Source organism: Mesoplodon densirostris, chromosome 1, assembly GCF_025265405.1.
Source record: "Mesoplodon densirostris isolate mMesDen1 chromosome 1, mMesDen1 primary haplotype, whole genome shotgun sequence".
Lineage (NCBI taxonomy): Eukaryota > Metazoa > Chordata > Mammalia > Artiodactyla > Ziphiidae > Mesoplodon > Mesoplodon densirostris.
Genome location: NC_082661.1, coordinates 112,851,869 through 112,874,142, shown reverse-complemented (window position 1 = coordinate 112,874,142; position 22,274 = coordinate 112,851,869). Strand labels below are relative to the sequence as shown.

At 38.8% G+C, this 22,274-nt stretch overlaps 1 protein-coding gene across 2 annotated transcripts in view; it reads left to right on the top strand.

Moving 5' to 3' along the window:
• TARBP1 (TAR (HIV-1) RNA binding protein 1) overlaps positions 1 to 22,274 on the top strand; it is a 66,514-nt gene that overhangs the window by 24,675 nt on the left and 19,565 nt on the right. For both annotated transcript variants that reach the window (XM_060107922.1, XM_060107932.1), the window contains exons 11-19: positions 3,862 to 3,961; positions 4,882 to 5,054; positions 13,395 to 13,504; positions 16,332 to 16,493; positions 18,606 to 18,793; positions 19,452 to 19,713; positions 19,821 to 20,009; positions 21,384 to 21,565; positions 21,739 to 21,810. In XM_060107922.1, coding sequence (XP_059963905.1) covers positions 3,862 to 3,961; positions 4,882 to 5,054; positions 13,395 to 13,504; positions 16,332 to 16,493; positions 18,606 to 18,793; positions 19,452 to 19,713; positions 19,821 to 20,009; positions 21,384 to 21,565; positions 21,739 to 21,810 — 1,438 coding nt within the window. The remainder of the gene's footprint in view (positions 1 to 3,861; positions 3,962 to 4,881; positions 5,055 to 13,394; positions 13,505 to 16,331; positions 16,494 to 18,605; positions 18,794 to 19,451; positions 19,714 to 19,820; positions 20,010 to 21,383; positions 21,566 to 21,738; positions 21,811 to 22,274) is intronic.

The window sequence follows — 22,274 nt, the reverse complement described above, 5'->3', positions numbered from 1 at the left end:
CCCTGAAGTATCTATAGAACTTGTCTTATAATTCAGTGCATAACAGCATCAGGTCTGATTAAACAATTCAAAATTGGATAAAATAAGGTTTTTAGAGTTTCTTCCTTAACATTTCTAGAACTTAAAATATACTGTTTATATAATATGCTATTTTAAGTTTTTAAAAAATTGATCTCAAGTGCAAAGGAGGGGTGTGTGTGTGTGTGTGTGTGTGTGTGTGTGTGTGTGTGTGTGTGTAATATTTTTGACTCTTAATGCCCTTGGCTAAGTGCCTTTATAAAATTTTAGTTTAGTTATCAACTACTGGGCAGTTTTCAGAACAAGGTAATAAATTCCAAAGCAAACATTATTTAGCTTGAGTTTTTGAGCATAAGATACATATAACATTCAAATTTGTTTTTATATAAAGACTCATCAGCTCAAATGTTTTTAATCAGATTCTACACCTGAAGTAGCTTTTTTCTTTGGGTTTGACATGGTCAGTACAGATAGATTTTACACTGATTATTCAGCAGCCATATATCAAGTGTTTTCTAAGTGCCAGACACTGGAGTTACAGAGATAAAAGGTATGTCCCCCACCCTCAGAGAGAGCATGGTCTAGCAAGGGAGTTGATAAGTAAGCAGATAATCTTAGTGCAATGCCCTGAAAGCCATAAGCACTGGGATGGGGGACCGGGTGAGCAATACTGATCCAGAACAGGTAGACCTGTGGGGGTCAGGAGAGGTCACCAGACGAGGTGACAGCTAACGAGTGAATAGAAATTAAGGTGGAAAGGGAGAAGGCGTACCCTGCAAGGCTTGGATGAACTTGCATCCAGGGAACTGAAAGTAGGTAGGCATCCATCTGTTTCTGTCTGTCTATAGCATGGACGCCAGGTAGGAATGGTTAAGAGATAAGGATGGATATATGTTAGGTAGATATTTATGTACCATACCATATATGTGATATATAGCAAAACAAAGCAAGAACAACTAAAACCACACAAAACCAGCATCATCAACAAGCAGAAATGTTGGAGAGCTTTCAGAGAAGGCTTTCTGAAATAGAGAAAGTGAGATATAGTTTGGAAGCAGCAGTAAAAGCTTGTCAAAACTTGGAAATGTTAAGATCAACCAAAAAGTGAAATATATTTGAAGAAATTTATACTTAAATTAGAGAGTCCATCAGAAAGGATATTTTGAGTAAAGATTTTGTAGTTAAATGATGTGCCTACTTAAAATGTAACCAAGCTGAAGATATGTAATAATCCCAAAGTAGTATACTGCAGCTGTGTAACAAATTTTAGAAACAGCTTTATTGAGGTATGATTGGCATACATTAAATTGCACATATTTAAACTATGCAGTGTAATGGGTTTGACCTCTGTGTGTGCTCACTGAAACCATCAGTATAACAAGATAATGAACACATCCATCACCCCTCGAAGTGTTTTCACACCTCTTTGTATTATAATCCCTGTCTCCCACTTGTACCTGTCCCTTTCCATCCCCAGACCAACCCTGGTATGCTTTCTGACACTATAGATTACTTTGCATTTTCTAGAATTACACTCAGTTTTTAGAATTGTGGTAGCAAGATTTGAGTGATAATTTAGAGGTAAATTAAGGTGATTGAAGGTAGCCAGTGACCTTTTGTTTCTTTAAGACCGTTGTTGCTTACTTTCACTTTTCTAGCCTCAGAGAGAGAAAGGGGGGAGAGTGTATAAAGGATTCTCTGCCGGTGGTTCTCCGAGAAGGATTTCCAGACAGGCAACATCAGCATCACCTGGAAACATTTTAGAAATGTGAATTCTCAAACTCTATCCCACACCTGCTGAATCAGAAACTCTGAGTGTAGGGCTCACCCTCTGGGTTTTAACAAGCCCTCTGGGGGACTTCTAATACATGCTGAGGTTTGCAACCCACTGTTCTGTAGCCTGGATTTCCCTAGTGTGGTGGTAGAGGACTTGGCAGAAATCTCTGCAGGAGTGTCCTCCACTGGGTCAGGCACTCTAATGTTATCAGCCTGGTCCTGTGGCTCTCCTTGAAATCAGAAATCATTAAAAATCCACGAAACTTCTGATTTATAACCTTCCCTTTCAGTATCCGAAGTGAAAAATTGTTTAGGACTTCAAAAAGTGGCATTGTGATTGGAAACATTTCATTCTCAAATAGCACCCCTACCTGACCCCTGCCTCCTACAAGGTCAAAAGATACCTGATTATATGCTTGCTAGAAATTATAGGCAACTGAATACTGAATTGGCATTTGATTTCATTTTAGTCTTCATTAATGAGTTTTTATATGTAAATGTGGGATATAAAGCTAATGTGAGTAAAAATGTTTCAGAGAACAAATTTCAATAATTCACTTTTATAAACACCTATAAACTTAACCCATTTTGGAGAGCCAAAAGAACAACTTTTAGATTGTCTAAAAAATACAGATTTCTTACTGATAACTAAATGATATTTATAACATTTTAAAGAATAAAGTTTATCCTTTTGTTGCATTTTTAAACTAAGTTACCCTCCATACAAGTATGTTTTTAGTATTGTCTGTCTTCTGTACTATTCTAACAAATTTGTATCAAAATATATTGAATTACTCTCCAAATTTATTAGAATATTTTAAAATATGTTTTAAGTATCTGAACCGCTGGGCTGGAAAACTAGATCCCTTAACTAAACTTTTCTTGGGAGTTGAGATGAAGAGTATAATCTTACAATAGAATGAAAATGAAATGTTCTATCTATGATTTATTTTACTTTAACTGGCTTTCAGTGATAGGAAAATAATTTTATCAGTTAACCAAGTTCTGTCTTCCAAAAGTTGTTCTAGGAACTCTGCATATATTATTTAATTTTTATAATAAACCCAAGGAAAGTCATAGGTTTATTTAGTTTGATTTCATAGAAGATGACCTAAGCTTTCTGAGAGAACATTCAGCTGTCCCAGACTCCCACAGCTAACAAACATTCGGACTGGGGTTTGAACACAGGTTTAAGAAGCAAAGCCTTTGTGTCTGTATCCATTCCATCCCCTTTCTGGTTCCATTTCAGGGAACTCTCACCTCTCAACTGAGATGCCAGAATTGCCTCTTAACCCAATCACCTTGCATCTACTCTTGCTTCCTCTAAAATCTCTTTTCCACATTGTACATAGAGAAATCTTTTTAAAATACAAACTTTGAGCTAACAAATGTCTCCTCCACTTCTTTATACACATTCACTTTGACCTTTAGTGTCTTCCTCTTGCCTTTGAGATGAAGACAGAAACCTGTTACATGCCTACGAAGTCCCTGGTCTCTCCCGCCTGGTCCTGTAACCTCATCTTTGGTACTCCCTCCTACTGTTTACCCCAGCCCTTTCCTGGAATATGGTGTGCTCTCCCCTGCTGGAGGCCCTTGACATGAACTTCCTTCCACCTGGAAAGGTCATGTCTCCCTTCACCTACCTCATTCTTTCCCAGCTTTTATACCCAGCTCAACTGTCATTGCTTCAGCGTGACTTTGTCTTACTTCCCAATATACACTCTACTTGTACCATTTAGAGCACTCACTACAGTTATCATTTTACATTTCTCTACATATTCTTTGATGAATGCTCTTTTCTCCTGCACTGTAAATATCGTGAGGACAGGAACCATTGTGTCTGCAGCACTGAGGCCAGTGCATGGCATGTAGTCAGCATGCAGAGATGTCTTTGTGTTCACAGTTAAGTGTGTAACAATGAGCCATGCTGTGGGGTGTTCTATATTTCTTCTCAGCTGTATTTCTCTAATATGGATAAAACATAATCATTTAGCTGTGTTATTTTTGAAACATCATCTTGGAAGGATTTTGATAATGCTTTGCAAACCTTAACTATTGTTATTTAAGGAGGAGAAAACTGCTGTATGCCTGATTGGCTTGAAGCCAAGCTTGTTGCTGTGATGGTCTTGCTGGCCATAGATGTGGAAGGAATGAAGAGTGAATATAGGTAAGTGTTTCTAAACTTAAAACTTTCTTTAAAAAAGGCTAATCAGATTTATGGTACATATTCAGACTTTTCAATGATTGGTATGGAATTGATCACAGTGTATTAAAGGAAGGAACTAGAACATTGGCAGTATACTTTAAAAATGTTTAAAATTAACAATAAGTTCATAGGATTAGAGGTTTAAACTAGAGAAGGTCAAAAAAAAACTATATACACAAATCATAGGTTTTGTATGAGAATATTAGAAGAATGGGTTGTAAGGTCCTAGCATAAGATTAGGTAAAGACATTTCCTGGATTTTACCCTTTTGTAAAATGTGTTATTTTTTTTAAAAGGTAATAAAGATAAAGCAATCTAATTTATATTTTGAGAAACATGAGCAGATTGTCACCAGATTATATAATTGTTGCAATAAGCAGCTTCATTAGGTAGTGTATGTATTTGCATGATAATACAATTAATTTGATTAACATCAAATCTCTTTTCTAGACAAAGTTTTAGTACTAAAGTTAGTGATAACAGTTTTTCACAAATCTTTAGTGCTTTATATATTTTTTTGTTAACATGTCTCATTTCCTTGACTGGCATATATTTGTTTTGTTTTTTGGTTTTTTGCAATATGGAAGTGAGGTCTCAGCATTTTAATTTGCCAGTAAATTGGATATAGGATTTCATTCATACTGTGCCCAAAGTTGAGAACATGTGTTGCTCCCTGTGCTTTCTTCACCAGTGAATCGCTGAACTCACTGAAAAAGCACAAACAGGAAGGTCCATCCTAATAGGTTCTAGGTGTTTGGATCATCCCCAATAGTAATTCTGTCCAATGGAATCATTAGCTAACCAGTTCCACGACTGTAGATGGAAAACAATTTCTTTATGCTTTTGAAATGCTTGATTTGGGCGTGTCTTTTAATGTCTAGTGAAAAGCGGAGGACACAGAATGTATTAAGGATATTCTTAGATCCTCTCCTGGATGCCCTTGTGAAGTTTGGTACAAATGCCTACATGCCCTTGCTGAAAACTGACAGATGCCTGCAGTTGCTGTTGAAGTTACTGCACACTTGCTTGTTGAAAGGTTCCAGTACCCAAGATGGTGAGGATCATTAGTTTCTGTTGGTGTTTTGCTGGATATATCGTTGGTACTCAGAATGAGAGGAAATTCCTGACCTTTTAACTTCGTGCATTCAACAGATATTTACTGAGTATCTCCTGGTGGTGCTGGGGATGCAGAGGCAAAGCAGCAAACTGCCCTCACCGAGCTGACATTTTAATATTTACATTTGTTGCTCACTGTTGATTTTAGAATGTGATTTCATTTGCTTTTGCTTTTTTTTTTTTTTCCCAATGGGCTCTCATTGATTTCCAGACTATTGAAAATGATCACTATTTCATACATGTTTTAAGCCAAGATCCATTTCTAATTGCCACTGTGCTGCTGGATGTTGCAGAAAGTAAACTAAAGCATGAGAATAGCAATAATTTTATAATTATTTGTTTTTAAATGTGTTCATCCCTCAGCACCTCTAAGTAGAAAATACTTCATCCAGGAAGTACAGTGGTGGTAGATGGAAGCATTGAGCACTTTCTTTGTTCCTTAAACTAAGATTTATATAAAACAGTAGTTGAAAACCCATGGACATCAGATATGAAAATATCGATGGGTAAGCCTTGATTCCCAATCTTTCTGACCAGTTTCATTTGGAATTTTAGAAATTTTCTATTTAGAAAAGAGTATTCTAGAGAAGCATTGGTATTAGGTTAAACCTGAGGATAATATGAAAGTTTAGATTTTAATATAGGCTTGTGAAATATTAAAGCTTGTTTCCAAGTTCTGGTATTTTTGGTAATGGTAGCAGAACCGAATGCTGTACACATAACAGCAACTTTTTATAAGACTTTTAACTCCTTTAAGGGCATAAATTTGGGTTCATTTGACATGTCTTGACTGTTGAAAGCACTAGACTCAGTGCCTTCAAGTGCAGGACTGGGTTACGGGTACCTTTTGGAAAATTGTTGTGATATTTGATACACACAAGAACGTGTGATGGTTATATGTAATTATGATGCAAAGTAATTGAATAAACACCCATGAACCGTCACCATGGCATTTGTTGCTAAGAAGGAATTTACCTGTGACTCCTCAATCCCTGCCTTTCGCCTCCTTATTTTGACTTTTATCTGTATCACTTCCATGCACTTAAAAAATGGTTTTACCACATAAATTGATACTCCTCAGCAATATATTGTCTCATTTTCCTGCTTTTGAGCTTTATAGAAATGTTACTTTACTGTAAGAAGCCTTCTGTAACTTTTTCACTTAACGGGTTTCTAAGAATCATCCATGCATGTCCTTTCTTACACTTCGCATTTTCCCCGTTGTGTTACCTTCCATTGTGTGATGACACCACAGTTATGCGTTCTTCTACTGCTGGACACTGGATTGCATTTTGTCTACTACTATTATGTACAGTGCTGCCTTGAACACTTGTCTACATGTCTCTTCTAGGCCTGTGTCTCTCCAGGGCACATGCGTGCCCCTGGGGCCAAAGTGACTGGTTCTTAGAGTATGTACATATTCAGCTTTTAAGATAATGGAAAGTTGTTTTTCTAAGTAGTTGTGTACACGTTTTATGTTCTCATCTGCAGAATGTAAGTTCCCATTGCTGCTCATGCATCTCTCATTATACTACAAGTAAGAGCCAAAGAAATCAGTGTGTAATTTTGACACTAGTTGACTTCCAGATAATTGGTAAACCATAATAAGCTTAATTAACTTTATGTTTTTTTAATTGAAGTATAGCTATTCACACTGTTGTGTTAATTTCTGCTGTACAGTAGAGTGATTCAGTTATACATATATTTACCTTTTGTTAATATTCTTTTCCATTATGGTTCATCACAGGATATTGAATATAGTTCTCTGTGCTATACAGTAGGACCTTGTTGTTTATCCATTCTATATATAATAGCTTATATCTGCTAATTTAGATCTAGTTAACTAACTTTAAATAAATCTAAATCCTGAAAGGATTTCTTTGATGGGGGAAGAGGAAAAGAGTTTTTCCATTTTATAAATGAGTAATTAATCTAGGATTAACTACTAGTACAAGGGTCAGTGAACACATAATGGTAAAGTCAGAAATAACTAGGTACAGTAAGCCATCTGTATTTATGAATTCAGCCAACCATAGACTGAAAATATTCAGGGGAAAGATTCCAGAAAGTTCCAAAAAGCAAAACTTGAATTTGCCGTGCTCCAGCAACTATTTACATTGTATTTACAGCTATTTATATAGTATATACCAGGATACTTGGCTAAGCCTGGGTCTGCTGCAGAAGGGAAGACGTGTAAAATTAAAACATACTCCTGGGAAATGCAAACACATTTTCACCTACTTACGAGCAATAATGGCTTATGTGGGAAAACCCATTTTACTTAAAACTCGCCCAAAGATGTCCTAAAATGTTCAAAATAAACTAAAGCCTAATTCATAACTTTGGTTAAATGGTCTCTGCTGCTTCTGTCAGCTTAAAGCTCTAAATAAATGATGTTCCAGTAGTTATTTTTTTTAATTCAGAATAACTGTACAATGTTTATCTTAATATTTGAGGAAACGTACTTATAGTTACACTATAACTCTCCCTTTGTTGCATTGGATTATATGGGTCAAAGTAACTGGCCTAATCACACTTCTGTCCTAACTACTTGCTGAATGTGTCACAATACCCACATATAATATATTGGGTTGGCCAAAAATTTCGTTCGGTTTTTGCCATGCCATCTTATGGAAAAACCCAAACGAACTTTTGGCCAACCCAATATATGTGGATATATCCACATATACTATCCACGTGTAATCCTTGTTGCTGTCACTTTTTTCCTGAGTTGCTTTTGTTTTCTGGCCTTGATCTTTTGTGTCTCTTTGAACTTTTCTTCCTGAGGTAGCTTTTATTTTTTAAAAATTGTGGTAAAATATACATAACAAAATTTACACTTTAACCATTTTTTTTTCTTTAACATCTTTACTGGAGTATAATTGCTTTACGGTGTTGTGTTAGTTTCTGCTGTATAACAAAGTGAATCAGCTGTATGCATATGTATATCCCCATATCCCCTCCCTCTTCTTCCTCTGACCCTCCCTATCCCACCCCCTAGGTGGTAGCAAAGCACTGAGCAGATCTCCCTGTGCTATGTGGCTGCTTCCCACTAGCTATCTGTCTTTCTATCTTACATTTGGTAGTGTATATATGTCCATGCTACTCTCTCACTTCATCTCAGCTTACCCTTCCTCTGCTCCCTGTGTCCTCAAGTCCATTCTCTACACCTCCATCTTTATTCCTGTCCTGCCCCTAGGTTCATCAGGACTTTTTTTTTTTTTTAGAATCCATATATATGTGTTAGCATACGGTATTTGTTTTTCTCTTTCTGACTTACTTCACTCTCTATGACAGACTCTAGGTCCATCCACCTCACTACAAATAATTCAATTTCATTTCTTTTTATGGCTGAGTAATATTCCATTGTATATATGTGCCACACCTTCTTTAGCCATTCATCTGTCGATGGACACTTAGGTTGCTTCCATGTCCTGGCTATTGTAAATAGTGCTGCAATGAACATTGTGGTACATGACTCTTTTTGAATTATGGTTTTCTCAGGGTATATGCCCACTAGTGGGATTGCTGGGTCATATATTAGTTCTATTTTTAATTTTTAAGGAACCTGCATACTGTTCTCCATAGTGGCTGTATCAATTTACATTCCCACCAACAGTGCAGAGGGTTCCCTTTTCTCCATACCCTCTACAGCATTTATTGTTTGTAGATTTTTTGATGATGGCCATTCTGACCGGTGTGAGGTGATACCTCATTGTAGTTTTGATGTGCATTTTTCTAATGATTAGTGATATTGAGCATCTTTTCACGTGTTTGTTGGCAATCTGTATATCTTCTTTGGAGAAATGTCTATTTAGGTCTTCTGCTCGTTTTTGGATTGGGTTGGTTTTTCTTTTGATATTGAGCTGCATGAGTTGCTTGTATATTTTGGAGATTAATCCTTTGTCAGTTGCTTCGATTGCAAATATTTTCTCCCATTCTGAGGGTTGTCTTTTCGTCTTATTTATGGTTTCCTTTGCTGTGCAAAAGCTTTTAAGTTTCCTTAGGTCCCATTTGTTTATTTTTGTTTTTATTTCCATTTTTCTAGGAGGTGGGTCAAAAAGGATCTTGATGTGATTTATGTCGTAGAGCGTTCTGCCTATGTTTTCCTCTAAGAGTTTTATAGTGTCTGGCCTTACATTTAGGTCTTTAATCCATTTTGAGTTTATTTTTGTGTATGGTGTTAGGAAGTGTTCTAATTTCATTCTTTTACATGTACCTATCCAGTTTTCCCAGCACCACTTATTGAAGAGGCTGTCTTTTCTCCATTGTATACTCTTGCCTCCTTTATCAAAGATAAGGTGACCCTATGTGCATGGGTGTATCTCTGGGCTTTCTATCCTGTTCCATTGATCTATATTTCTGTTTCTGTGCCAGTACCATACTGTCTTGATTACTGTAGCTTTGTAGTATAGTCTGAAGTCAGGGAGCCTGATTCCTCCAGCTCTGTTTTTCTTTCTCAAGATTGCTTTGGCTATTCAGGGTCTTTTGTGTTTCCATACAAATTGTGCAATTTTTTTGTTCAAGTTCTGTGAAAAATGCCATTGGTATTTTGATAGGGATTGCATTGAATCTGTAGATTGCTTTGGATGGTATAGTCATTTTCACAGTGTTGATTCTTCCAATCCAAGAACATGGTATATCTCTCCATCTGTTTGTATCATCTTTAATTTTTTTCATCAAGTGTCTTATAGTTTTGTGCATACAGGTCTTTTGTCTCCTTAGATAGGTTTATTCCTAGGTATTTTATTCTTTTTGTTGCAGTGGTAAATGGGAGTGTCTGTACTAGACACGATTAAATTATACACTTTTGTGTTTTTTTGCGGTACGCGGGCCTCTCTCTGTTGCAGCGCACAGGCTCCGGATGCACAGGCTTAGCGGCCATGGCTCACGGGCCCAGCCGCTCCACAGCATGTGGGATCTTCCTGGACCGGGGCACGAACCCATGTCCCCTGCATCGGCAGGCGGACTCTCAACCACTGCGCCACCAGGGTAGCCCCAAATTACATACCTTTAATGGGTGAATTGTAAGATATGTGATTTATAGCTCAATAATTTATTGACCATATTTATGTGGATCTATTTCTGGATTCTTTTGATCTGTATTTTTATCCCTTGCCAATACTGTACTGTTTTGGTTACTGTAGATTTACAGTAAGTCTCTAAATAGGTATTGTTATTCTTTCAAATTTATTCTTCTTTGTCAGAAATATTTCTAGCTATTCTAGCTCCTTTGCCTTTCAATATAAACTTTATAATCAGCTTGTTTGCATTTACGAAAAAAATCCTGCTGGAATTGATTGGAATTGCATGAAATCTACAGATCAATTTTTTTAGAATTGCTTTCTTTATTATATTGAGATTTTAATTCATGAATATGGTACGTCTCTTGATTTATTTAGGCTGTCTTTTATTTCTTTCATCAGAGTTTTTTAGCTTTCAGCATATAGATCCTGTGCAGGTTTTGTTAGATTTATATCTTTTGGAGGAAGATTATTGTAAATGATATATTTTAAGAATTTTTGGTTTTCAATTGTGCATTGCTAGTATACAGAAATGTGATTGATTTTTGTGTGTTGACCTTGTATCCTGTAACCTTGCTGAAGCACTTACTAGTTGTAGCAGTTTTTTTAATAGGTCCTTGGGATTTTTTGGTAGACAGTGATGTCATTTGTGAATGAGGACAGTTATATTTCTAGAGTTGCCTATAGTGTTCCCTTATCCTTTAAACGCCTGCAGGATCTGGGGTCTGAAGTAATTCCTTTTTAACTCTTGATAGTGGACGTGGTAGTGCTCTCTCTCTGTCTCTCTAAGACTGGCTAGTGGTTTATCAATTTTATTGACCTTTTCAAAGAACCAACTTTTGGTTTCATTGAATTTTCTCTGTTGATTTTTCTCTTTTCAATTTCATTGATTTCTGGGTTTTTATGTTTACATCTTTGTGCTTGCTTTTGTTTTATTTTGCTTTTTTATTGACATTTAGGTGGAAGCTTAGATTATTGATTTTAGATCTCTCTTCTTTCTTAAAATTACATTTAATGCTATGAATTTTCTTAAGTTTTGTTGTAACTGCATCCCACAAATTTTGGTATGTTGTATTTTCAGTTAAGAATATTTTCTGATTTTTTTTTTGAGACTGTCTCTTTTACCCGTGAATTATTTGGAAATGTATTTAGAGATTTTTCTGTTGTCTTTCTGTTATTGCTTTTTAATTTAATTCTGTTCTAGTCAAAAGAGCATACTTCGTACAATTTCAACTTTTAAAAAATTGTTAAGGTTTATTTAATGATCTAGGTATGGTTTATTTTGGTAACTATTCCATGTACACTTGAAAAGAGTATGTGTTCTGCTGTTGTTGGGGGGAGTGTTCTATAAATGTCAATTGTATTCAAGAGCTTCATGGTTTTTTTCAGTTTGTATTCTTGCTGATTTTAGGATTGTTGAACCCAACTATAATTATGGACTTATCTCTTACTCTAGGGATTATGATGTACATACTTTTTACAGTCAGCTTAGAATTAATATTTTACCACTTAAAATTAACATAGAAATGTTATTACCTTATAGGTCCCTTACCCTCCTCTCCCCCATTTATTACAGATATCTTACATTTACTCTTGTTGAAAATCCTACTGGACAATGTTATGTTTTTTGCTGTCAACCATCAAACAAATTTTAAAGACTCAAGAGTCTGTTGTATTTACTAAGATATTTACAGTTTCTTTTGCTCTTTCATCCCTGACGTTCCATGTTTTCCTGTGGCATTGTATACCGTTTGTTCGAAAATGTCTTTTAATATTTCTTTTGCAGCAAGTTTCTTGGCAATGAATTCTCATAGTTTCCCTTCATCTGAGAATGTCTTTATTTTGCCTTCTGAATAATATTTTTGTTGGATATAAAATTCTGGTTTGATAGGTCTTTTCTTTCAGCAATTTAAGTGTTCCATTTGCTTCTGGCCTCCATGGTTTCTCAATAGAACTCTGTACACAGTCATTCACATTGTTTTTCCCCCAGGTAATAAGTTGTTTCTCTGTGCTTTCAAGATTGTTTCTTTGTTTTCGGTTGTCAGTAGTTTGGCTATACCGTGTCAGATTGCATATTTTATTGATTTGTTTTCAAGTTCACTGATTCTTTTCTCTTGCATCTCCTTTCTATTAATCCCATCCAGTGAGTTTTTAAATTTTCAGTTATTGTACTTTCCGTGATAAAATCTCTGTTTGGTTTTTGTGTATATCTTCTATTACTTTCCTGAGACTTTCTGGTTTGTTTCAAGAGTGTGTGCTGATTGATTGTTGAAGCATTTTTTAATAGCTGCTTTAAAGTCTTGGTCAGTTTATTCTTAAATCACCATCATCTTGGTGTTTTCATCCGTAGATTCTTTTCCCATGTGAGATAGGGAATAGCTCACGCTTCATATACCCAGTTATTTTTGATTGTATCCTAGATATTTTGAATATTGTATTGTGAGACCCTGGATCTTGGTCAGATCCTGTGGACAGTGTTGATATTTTTGTGTAGCAGACAGTCGGTCTGGCTTGGTTTAGGCCTCAGTTCCTGATGTTCCAGCTTTTGTGGGTGCTGGTTCCACTGTCAGTTTTGTTTTCGTGTCCTTTGCGGTGCTCTCTTGACCTGTGCCCCACGTGTTCCATCTGGTGGTCAGGCTAGGACCTGTGCAGTTGTCTGTTAGTTCCGTTCTGAAAGTCTTTGACGTGCTGAATAGTATCACATCCAGGCCTAGCAGTTCAGGGGTAAGCCCAGCACTTCATAAGCCACTTGCTGGGGCCATTTTCCTGAGCGCCTCCCTCTCTGGAATCTCCTAAGTACTCACTGTCCGGTTCTCTGAGATTCTCCTCTTTCATTCCCTGACCAGAATGTGGGCGCCCAGTCTGCTGCCCACTTTCTTGACTGCTCTGCCACCTGGGTCCAGTCTGTAGGAGGACAGGAGCAAACTCACCGCTGTTCAGGGTTACTTCTTTCTGAATCCATCTGCTGCTTTTTGCCTTTCACAGTCTTCAAATGGCTGTTTCAAATATTCCGTGCAGGTTTTGTAGCTGAATTCAGTGAGAGAGGGCAGTGTGTCTTTGTTGCATCTTATCCAGAACTAAAACGCCTAAATGATTTTTAAGATTAATTGTAGATATCCCCATGGTATTAATGACTATTATATTGTTAGAATTCATTTTTGGTAAGTGATTCATGTATATGCTTAACATAGGTGAGCTTTTACTAGACTGTCGGGTGTACTTTGTACCAAATAAACTTATTTCTCTCATTTTAGTTGCACATACAGACGAAGTGTTTACTCTTCTTCAGAACTTTGTCATGTCTACCACAGAGAGTGTTTCGGAATTTATTCTCAGAAGACTTACTATGAAGGAACTAAGTAGTGTAAGTATGTATTGGAGTAAATTTTCAGTCTTTTCATCAATATTTTGAGTGATTACTGACTGGCAGACACTGTATTAAGTTGAAAATTAACGTGATAGTTTCTCAAAAAGCGGCGTTTGGGAGCAGAAAAAAATATGTTTTAGGGCTTCCCTGGTGGCGCAGTGGTTGAGAGTCCGCCTGCCGATGCAGGGAACACGGGTTCGTGCCCCGGTCCGGGAAGATCCCACATGCCGCGGAGCGGCTGGGCCCGTGAGCCATGGCCGCTGGGCCTGCTAGTCCGGAGCCTGTGCTCCGCAACGGGAGAGGCTGCAGCGGTGAGAGGCCTGCGTACCGCAAAAAAAAAACAAAAAAAAAGGGAAAGGTTAATGTGATTTTATCCTTCAGATGGAAATATTTTTAAAAGTAAACTCATATAATAGTTTAAAATTATTTTGAAAAATCCACTCTTTAATACATTAGGTATTAGAATTCCCAATTAAGCACATTTATTTGGTAGCTTATTAGAGTTTAATAAAAATCTCTTCCCCCATTTTCCTTCCCCTCAGCAGTGTGATGGTATTTTCCTTCCCCTCAGCAGAGTGATGGTCAGTATTTAACAACTGGCTCTTGGAGGAAAAGCCCTAATTTGTAGTGTTTATCAGTTTCCGTGGTTGATTTCAAGCTACCCGCACGGGGCCGTGAATCAGGGAGAGATGAACCGTCCCCCTCACTTCACAGAGGAAACAGCAGCCTCGGCCAGCGTCACCCCCGCTTCAGACTGCCAGGTGTCTGCCTCACCCACCCCTGAATCCATCCTCTCTGCCTTCCCTCCCTTACAGGAGAGGAAGGCGGTCTGGATCTCATCCCCTCCCATTTGCTCAGCGACTTTACCCTGTTGATCAGCCTCTTTCTTGTATTTCTCACCTCTCCTTTCCTCCTGGATTCTTTCCGTGAGCGTTGAAACAGTTTTACGGGTCCCTCATCTAACAAGAACCCGCTCAGTTCCGCATTCCTTCTGGTGCCCTGTTTCCTTCCCTTTGTGAGCTGGTCTGTAAACAGACCCCTCAGCTCCTGTGAGTAGAAGTGGCTCCTTTGTCCTGCACCTGGCGATGCTTTTCAAACCATGTTTCTCTGGACCCCCTCAGCCCCAGTGGACACTGTTGACACCTCCGCCTTGAAACGCTGGCGTTTATGACGTCATTCTCCTGCTGTTTCCCATCGCTCTGGCCGTTACTCCCACCAATGTCCATTCTCTGCTGCGTAGCCTTGGAAGTCAGAGGTTTTCAGGTTGGCCCAGGCCCCTGCTTTTCTCATTCTCTCCTGTCTAGGTGACCTCATCGGCATCCCCAGCTTTAGTTATGCCAGGGACCCTCCCATTCCTTTCTACCTCAGACTGACCTTCTGAGATGAATGTGCATTCAGCCAATTGCTGTTTGACAACTCAGGTTGAATTTCCCCCATATACGCTATTTAAAACTGAACTCCTTATCGTTCCTGCAGGAGGTTATCCACCTTCCCCCGCCCCAGGTTCCCTTCTCGGTGGATATACATGATCCAGCCGGTTTCTTCAAGCCTAAAACTTGGGAATCCTGGCAGCTTTATCCCTCACTCTCACCCTCTGTGTTGTCTTGGCACCAAGCCCTGGCGTTGTTTCCTTCTCTCTGCATTGTATCCTAGCGCTCGGCAAAGCGCCTGGCATCTAAGCGTTGCTCAGTAAAAACTAATAAACTGAATGAATCCTGTGCTTCCTGTGTGCCACGGAAGCCTGAGGGTAGGGTCATTGGCACAGCGATAATAAGCAAGGCTACCACTCAGGGCCAGTCCCTTCAGAATGCTTTCTCTCACTTAATTCTTTCTTTTTTTTTTTTTTTTAGATGTTGGGGGTAGGAGTTTATTAATTAATTTATTTATTTTTGCTGTGTTGGGTCTTCGTTTCTGTGCAAGGGCTTTCTCTAGTTGTGGCAAGCGGGGGCCACTCTTCAACGCGGTGCGCGGGCCTCTCACTGTCGCCGCCTCTCCCGTTGCGGAGCACAGGCTCCAGACGCGCAGGCTCAGTAGTTGTGGCTCACGGGCTTAGTCGCTCCGTGGCATGTGGGATCCTCCCGGACCAGGGCTCGAACCCGTGTCCCCTGCATTAGCAGGCAGATTCCCAACCACTGCGCCACCAGGGAAGCCCTCTCACTTAATTCTTTCAACAAAAACCCTGTGACGGAGAGATACTACCCTCCCCATTTTACGGGTAAGGAATCTGAGGCCCAAAGAGGTTAGGTCACTTGCAGTAGGTCACAGAGCTGGTGATGGTAGAGCTGGACCGAACCCAGTCTGCCTGTGTCTATGAGTCGAGAAGCCCTGCCTTTAATTCTGTCCCCTTCCCTGCCCCCCATCCAGCTTACTAGCTGTGATATGCTGGGTAAGTTGTTTAACCTCTCTGAACTTAGGAAAGTGGGACAGTGACCATTCCTTGTGAGAATGGAGTATTACAACTGCCTGAAGCTAAGGAAGTGGCAGTGGCAGTTGCTATACTTGTTATTGTGATTATTTATGATGTGTTAGCCTGGGAGGCAAGAATTGGTAGAACATAGTTTCTGCCTTCCAGGGTCTCATAATCAAGGTGGGGAGCCAGCTGAGTAAGTCGTGCTGAATGCAGAGTCACCGTCGAAGCACAGAGGAGGACGTGCTTAGCTCTGCCTGGGGAGTTGATGGAAGGCTTCTTGGAAGAGATGACTTCTCCTCTCATCAATGTCGTCTTTTAGTACTTTTAGATAAACTAATTTATTTCCTGCCTAAACTCTCATAGCTTTGTGAAAATCATGAACCTTGCTTGTGAAGTGTTTATTGTTTCTCTTAGGTTTCAGATCTGGATCGTTGCCATTTGTACCTGATGGTATTAACTGAACTTATAAATCTCCACTTGAAGGTTGGATGGAAAAGAGGCAACCCTATTTGGAGAGTTATTTCTCCTTTGAAAAACGCATCCATTCGGCATCTTCAAGAGATGGACCATGGACAGGTAATCCTCTTTGCTTCAAGGCTTGTAATTATGTTGAGTAAGGCATACACAGAATACATATTTGACTATTAGACAATATTTTGATACATAAAAAGCATCTGCTGAAATTTAATTTTGAAAATAATATCCCTTGTTCATAATATTTGATGAAGATTGGGACTCCTGTCATAATATTAGGTACATAATAAAGGTGTGGTGACTGCAATCGTAAAATCATTTAGATACAGAGAGTGGATTTTCACTAGGTCTTTTGCCTGGGTACCAGTAAGGGACATTTTAATGTGTCCAAATTCACCAGTCCAGTGTCCAGAGCCTCCATGCTTGGATTTCTACCTCATTTTCTAGCCCAGTTGTTTACAGCATCTCCCCTTCCGTTCCACAGAGCCCCCGATGCTGCAGTCACGCTAGGCCACCATAGGGAGCTTCACAGATCACAAGCACATGCCATATCCGGCCTCATCTGGGCTTTCATTGTGTCTGGTCCTTCTACTGAGAACGCCCTCCCCTCAACATACACTTGTCAGTATCTGGTGCATCCTTTTCGTCCCAGCTCAAGTAACATTTTCTCTTAAATGAAATTTGATCAGTGTCTCATTCTTTTCATTTATCTGTTGCTCTTTATGCCTCCATTTTTGTGTTTTTTTCCATCTTACTTGTTTTTTGGAATAATTTATGTGTATATGTCTTCTCCACTAGATTTTAGTACCTAGAGGCATTTCTGAAACATGATATAATAAGGCATAGTGATTATGAGCACAGGCTTTGGAGTTAGACTTCCTGGTTCTGAATCCTGGCTTTATCTTTACTAGCTGTGTGACCTTGGGGAACTTACTTAACCTCTCTGTGCTTCATTTACTGCACCTGTGAAATAAGGGTTATAAGGTTGATGTGAGAATAAAGCAAGCTCATGCATGGTAAACCTTTAGAACAGTACCTGGCACGTAGAGAGTCCTCAGTAAATGTTAGCTGTTTTCGCTTAACACACATGGTAAGGGTTTTAAAAATTTGAGCTGAATCATAGTCTAGTCTGGGCTGCTAATTAAAATAGCTACTTGATTGCTTTCATAATCTAATTTTTAAAGTAGTTTTCTAGAACTGTATTAAAAGAAAATTAGAAGGAGGACTGATGAATATTTCAGCATCCTGTCTACTGCATATTAGTGTATTAGTGTTACAAAAGGACATTGTGAGTTTTAAATGTAGACCAGAATTTTGAACCACACCACAGTGATTTATAAGATTGGCTTACTTTCTTTACTAATTCACTGAATTACTTTAAGGTTAATAGAGACCGCATTGGCTCAAAAGTAGCCCTAAATTTTATTTCCTATATTGGCAGTGTTGCTAAGTAAAATTTATCTGCAGAGATACTTGATTTTCTGTGGTGGTGGTGAGGGAAGGTATGAAATAAGTAGTAGAAGGTTCCTTTCTGTAGAGATGTTACTGGTGGGCAGTATTTGGGAGAACTGCTTTGGTCTCTCAGGGAAGTATTTTCCCTATCTAGGTTCTTACCTGCACTCTTGGTTTCCTCCTTTCTGCTCCTGCCTGTAGAGTTCCAAGTGTTTTATGTGAAATAACCGACTTATTTAATCTTCACAATAATCCTGTGAAGTAGATTCTATTACTGTCCCCATCTTACAGATGAGTAAACCAAGGTGTAGTGTGTCCACAGCCAACTGGTGGTAAGTGCAGAGCCAGGGTCCAGACCTAGGCCATGTGGTTCGAGTCCAGCTCTTAACTGCTGTGCTGTGTCACCAGAAGCAGCGTACAGCTGACTGAAGGAGTAGTTTATATATATACCAGGAGTCTTTTTTTTTTTTAAGTCTACTTTAGCCAAACAGTTGAGATAAGACTCACCCATAGGAACTTTGTATCCAAGTTGGCTTTTAGTCTGAATTGCTGAATTTTTATTGCCACTTTGTTTGCCACCAATCTGTACAGAAATGGTAAACTGAGTGACATGTATTGGATTTCCTTTTATTTCCTCTGATATTCAGTAGCAGGCACGAAGAGGGAGAGGAGGGCATGAGATTCCCGTAGACTGGGAGCTCGGGTCCTTATTGGTTAGGATTTGCTTATGTTCAATAAAAGATTGTCCCATTTCCTCCCCAGGAACCGACACTGGGTAGACAGATTCAGAGAGTTGTTAGTATGGCTGCCTTGGCCATGGTGTGTGAGGCCATTGACCAGAAGCCAGAGCTGCAGCTGGACTCTCGGGATGCGGGAGCCACGGAAAGGTTCCTCTCCTGTCTCCAGCTCAATCAGACGCTGCAGAAGCCCCACACAGAGGAGGACAGCAGGTGTGTTCACCCCTTGGAGAGCAGCATATACATGAAAGGCATCTCTTTTGCTGATGTTTAAAAATCCATTTTTGTTTGAGTCATTGAGATAATTAGTGATTGCTCAGCCTTACGTAAAGGGTTATGGAAGCTTCAAGATGAGGCTTCAGGGCTTCCCTGGTGGCGCAGTGGTTGAGAGTCCACCTGCCGATGCAGGGGACGCGCGCGGGTTTGTGCCCTGGTCCGGGAAGATCCCACATGCCGTGGAGCGGCTGGGCCCGTGAGCCATGGCCGCTGAGCCTGTGCATCCGGAGCCTGTGCTCCGCAACGGGAGAGACCACAAAGGTGAGAGGCCTGCGTACCGCAAAAAAAAAAAAAAAAAAAGATGAGGCTTCATTCAGGATTATAACATATTATCAAATTATTCATCCCTGTTACTGGAAACGCATTAACTTTTCTGCATTTAGTTTTCAGTGAATCATTTAAAGTGAGTGCAAGTATCTACTTTCAGTGTAGTTAGGAAATTGAGGTTTGTGTGGTTTCCTCGTTTATTGGTGGACAGGATATTTAATAATTACTGTTTAATTTCTCCCCTTGTAACGATAGTGTACTACTACACGCAAAAGAAATTGAGACAGACTTAAAGAAGGATGGGGTATAACTTTACTTTTTGTCTCAGTTTTTCTGAAGAGTCATCATCTTCCCGAGGATGGGGGAGAATAGTTGCCCAGTATATTCATGACCAGTGGGTCTGCCTCTCTTTCTTGTTGAAAAAGTATCACACCCTTATACCAGCCTCAGAGGATGAAATTCTGGAGCCTATTCTACCTGCTGTTCAAATGCCAATAAGGACTTTGCAGTCCGCACTAGAAGCCCTCACAATTCTTCCTTCTGATCAAGTTTTACCTGTGTTCCATTGCATGAAAATTTTGGTTCCCAAGGTAAGATACAGTGAGACCTGAAATAAAGAATAACCATAAGAACAGACCATCAGTTTCTGAAATTGTGATAATTATGTATTTCTTTTTTTTTTTTTTTCCCCTACCAGCTTCTGACCTCCTCTGAACCTCTCTGCATAGTGTCTTTTGACATGGCTTGGAAAATCATAGCTTCTTTAAGCAACACTCAGCTGATATTCTGGTCTAATTTAAAAGCTTTTGTTCAGTTTGTTTTTGATCCCAAAGTTCTTACCATTGCTGCAAAAATCAAGGGCCAGGCATATTTCAAAATCAAAGAGGTAACTTTTTTAAAAATTGGGATTAAAAGACACGTAACATAAGATGTAGCATCTTAACCATTTTTAAGTGTACTGTTCAGTAGTGTTAACTATATTTACATAATTATGACAGACCCCCAGAACTTTTTCATCTTGTGGAACTGAAGCTCTGTCCCCATTAAGCATCTCCCCTTTCCCCACCCCGCCTTACAGCCCCTGGCAAGCACCGTTCTACTTTGTTTCTGTGAATCTGATGATTTTAGAAAAAAGAGGGAACCTTCTGTTTTCCTTTTAATTTGTATGACCTGTAGCACATGAAGAAGAGAGTTATACTTGTAATTACATATGAGATTTGTTGTTATTTATTTATTCAGTCAGTAAATATTTTGAACCTTCCTCAGTGTCATGAGGAAGAACAAGAAAATCTGCTAGATGTAAAGAAAGTAGGTGCACAGCGGTAGCCCATGAACCACATCTGCCTTACAAACATATTTGGTTCATATAATCAAATTAACATTTTTTTGAATGAGTTGCTAGCTTTTAAGAATTGGGAAATTTGCATGAAAATCTGTATTTCCTCTTCTCTTGGAAAATTGGATGATCTGGCAACGCTGGTCACCCCTGCATGACAGCAGTGTCCTGGCGGTGACTGGTCCCTGGCCCATCCAGGTGGGGCACACCCTTTCTGTTGCTCCACTCCAGACCGTGGCCTGATTTCTCCTGGACCCTGAGGGCAGACGTCATGTGCCATTTGTCAGTGCATCTGTGCTGTTGCTTTTCTTGTTCAAGGAAATATTTCTCTGAATATAACCTATCCAAAGGTCTTTCTGGTTTCTGGAGGCATTTGTGTTTACAGTCACTGATACATAGTAGGGAAGATAAGGTGATGGAATGACCTCATGCCTCAGGTTCACATACACTCCTTATCCAAAGGGGAAGATGGAGAATAAATCCATGTATTACCCTGCTGTCTCTGCATCCTTTCCTGACCCACGGAACACACTTAGAGAGTGGGGCCTCTTGTGTTTTGAGGAAAGGGAGGCCCCTGGCAAGCGCAAAGAAAACTGAAAATGTCAAGGGTGAGGCGTTTTTTCTCCCTTTCATTCTCTATCACTCTGGACAGTTGTTCCTCTGGGATAGTTCTGGGGGAATATCGATGTCAGTAAAATTTTATTTACTTTTAGTATTAAGAAATGAAAAATTAGCATTCTGTGATTGGTTAGCATCTTGCAAACAGTAAAGAGTTTTTAATTTTTTAGATTCTATTTATGGTTATGTTGAAACTATCATTTGAAGGCATTCAAGTAACAGTTTTTAGCAACATGAATTTTTTTTTCTCTTTTTTGAAAAACTTAATTGGTCAAAGGATAAAGTAAGTGTTGTATTTCATTCTAGATTATGTACAGGATAATTGAAATGTCTACTATAAAAACTGGAGTCTTCAATATATTGATAAGTTATTGCTGCAAATCTTGGATAGTTTCTGCTTCAAATGTGTCTTTATCTACTGCTAAAAATTACAGCGAACTTGTCCTTGAGGCGTGTATATTTGGAACAGTGTTTCGGCGTGATCAAAGGTAAAAGATGCCATTATTTCAGCCTCATGTAACTTATATTAAGTGTCTGTTTGGGTAGAATTGTGTCTTTACTTTAAGGCTTTCAGTTAGAAGAATATTGATTAATTTTTAATTTGGGACTTTAATTTTTTTCTTCTAAAACTTGTTCTTTGTCACATGTGTTTTATGGAAAGACTTATTCAGGATGTACAGACCTTCATAGAAAATCTTGGGCATGAGTGTGCAGCGAACATGGTTATTGAAAAGTAAGTATGGTGGGTCCTCCATATCTTGATATCAATGCGGCATTCAAAATATAACATCATATGAGAAACATTCTGTATAAGATGTTGCATGAGCCTTCCAAGTTGTGTTAGAAATTATATTGCCTTGCTAATATATTTTCTTCAGATCTGTCACTATTTACTGAAATAGGATAAACTTCCAAAAAATTTAGTGCAAAGTCCAGCATACATAAGGAAATAACTGTGGGGAATATGCAGTCCCTATCCCTCTTCTTTATTTGGGTGGAGGGGTGATCATTAGTGCACATAGTTTTTTTTTTTTGGCTAAAATCCACTAGTTAACAAGTCACTATGCTCACGCAAAAATAAAATGACTGTTGGAATAGGCCCTAAAGTTTTGATGTCTGGGATAAGCCTATTCTTATCTAACCGCTGAAATAATTTTTTTGGAGCTTTTTAAAAAGTTTTTATTTTCTCACATAATT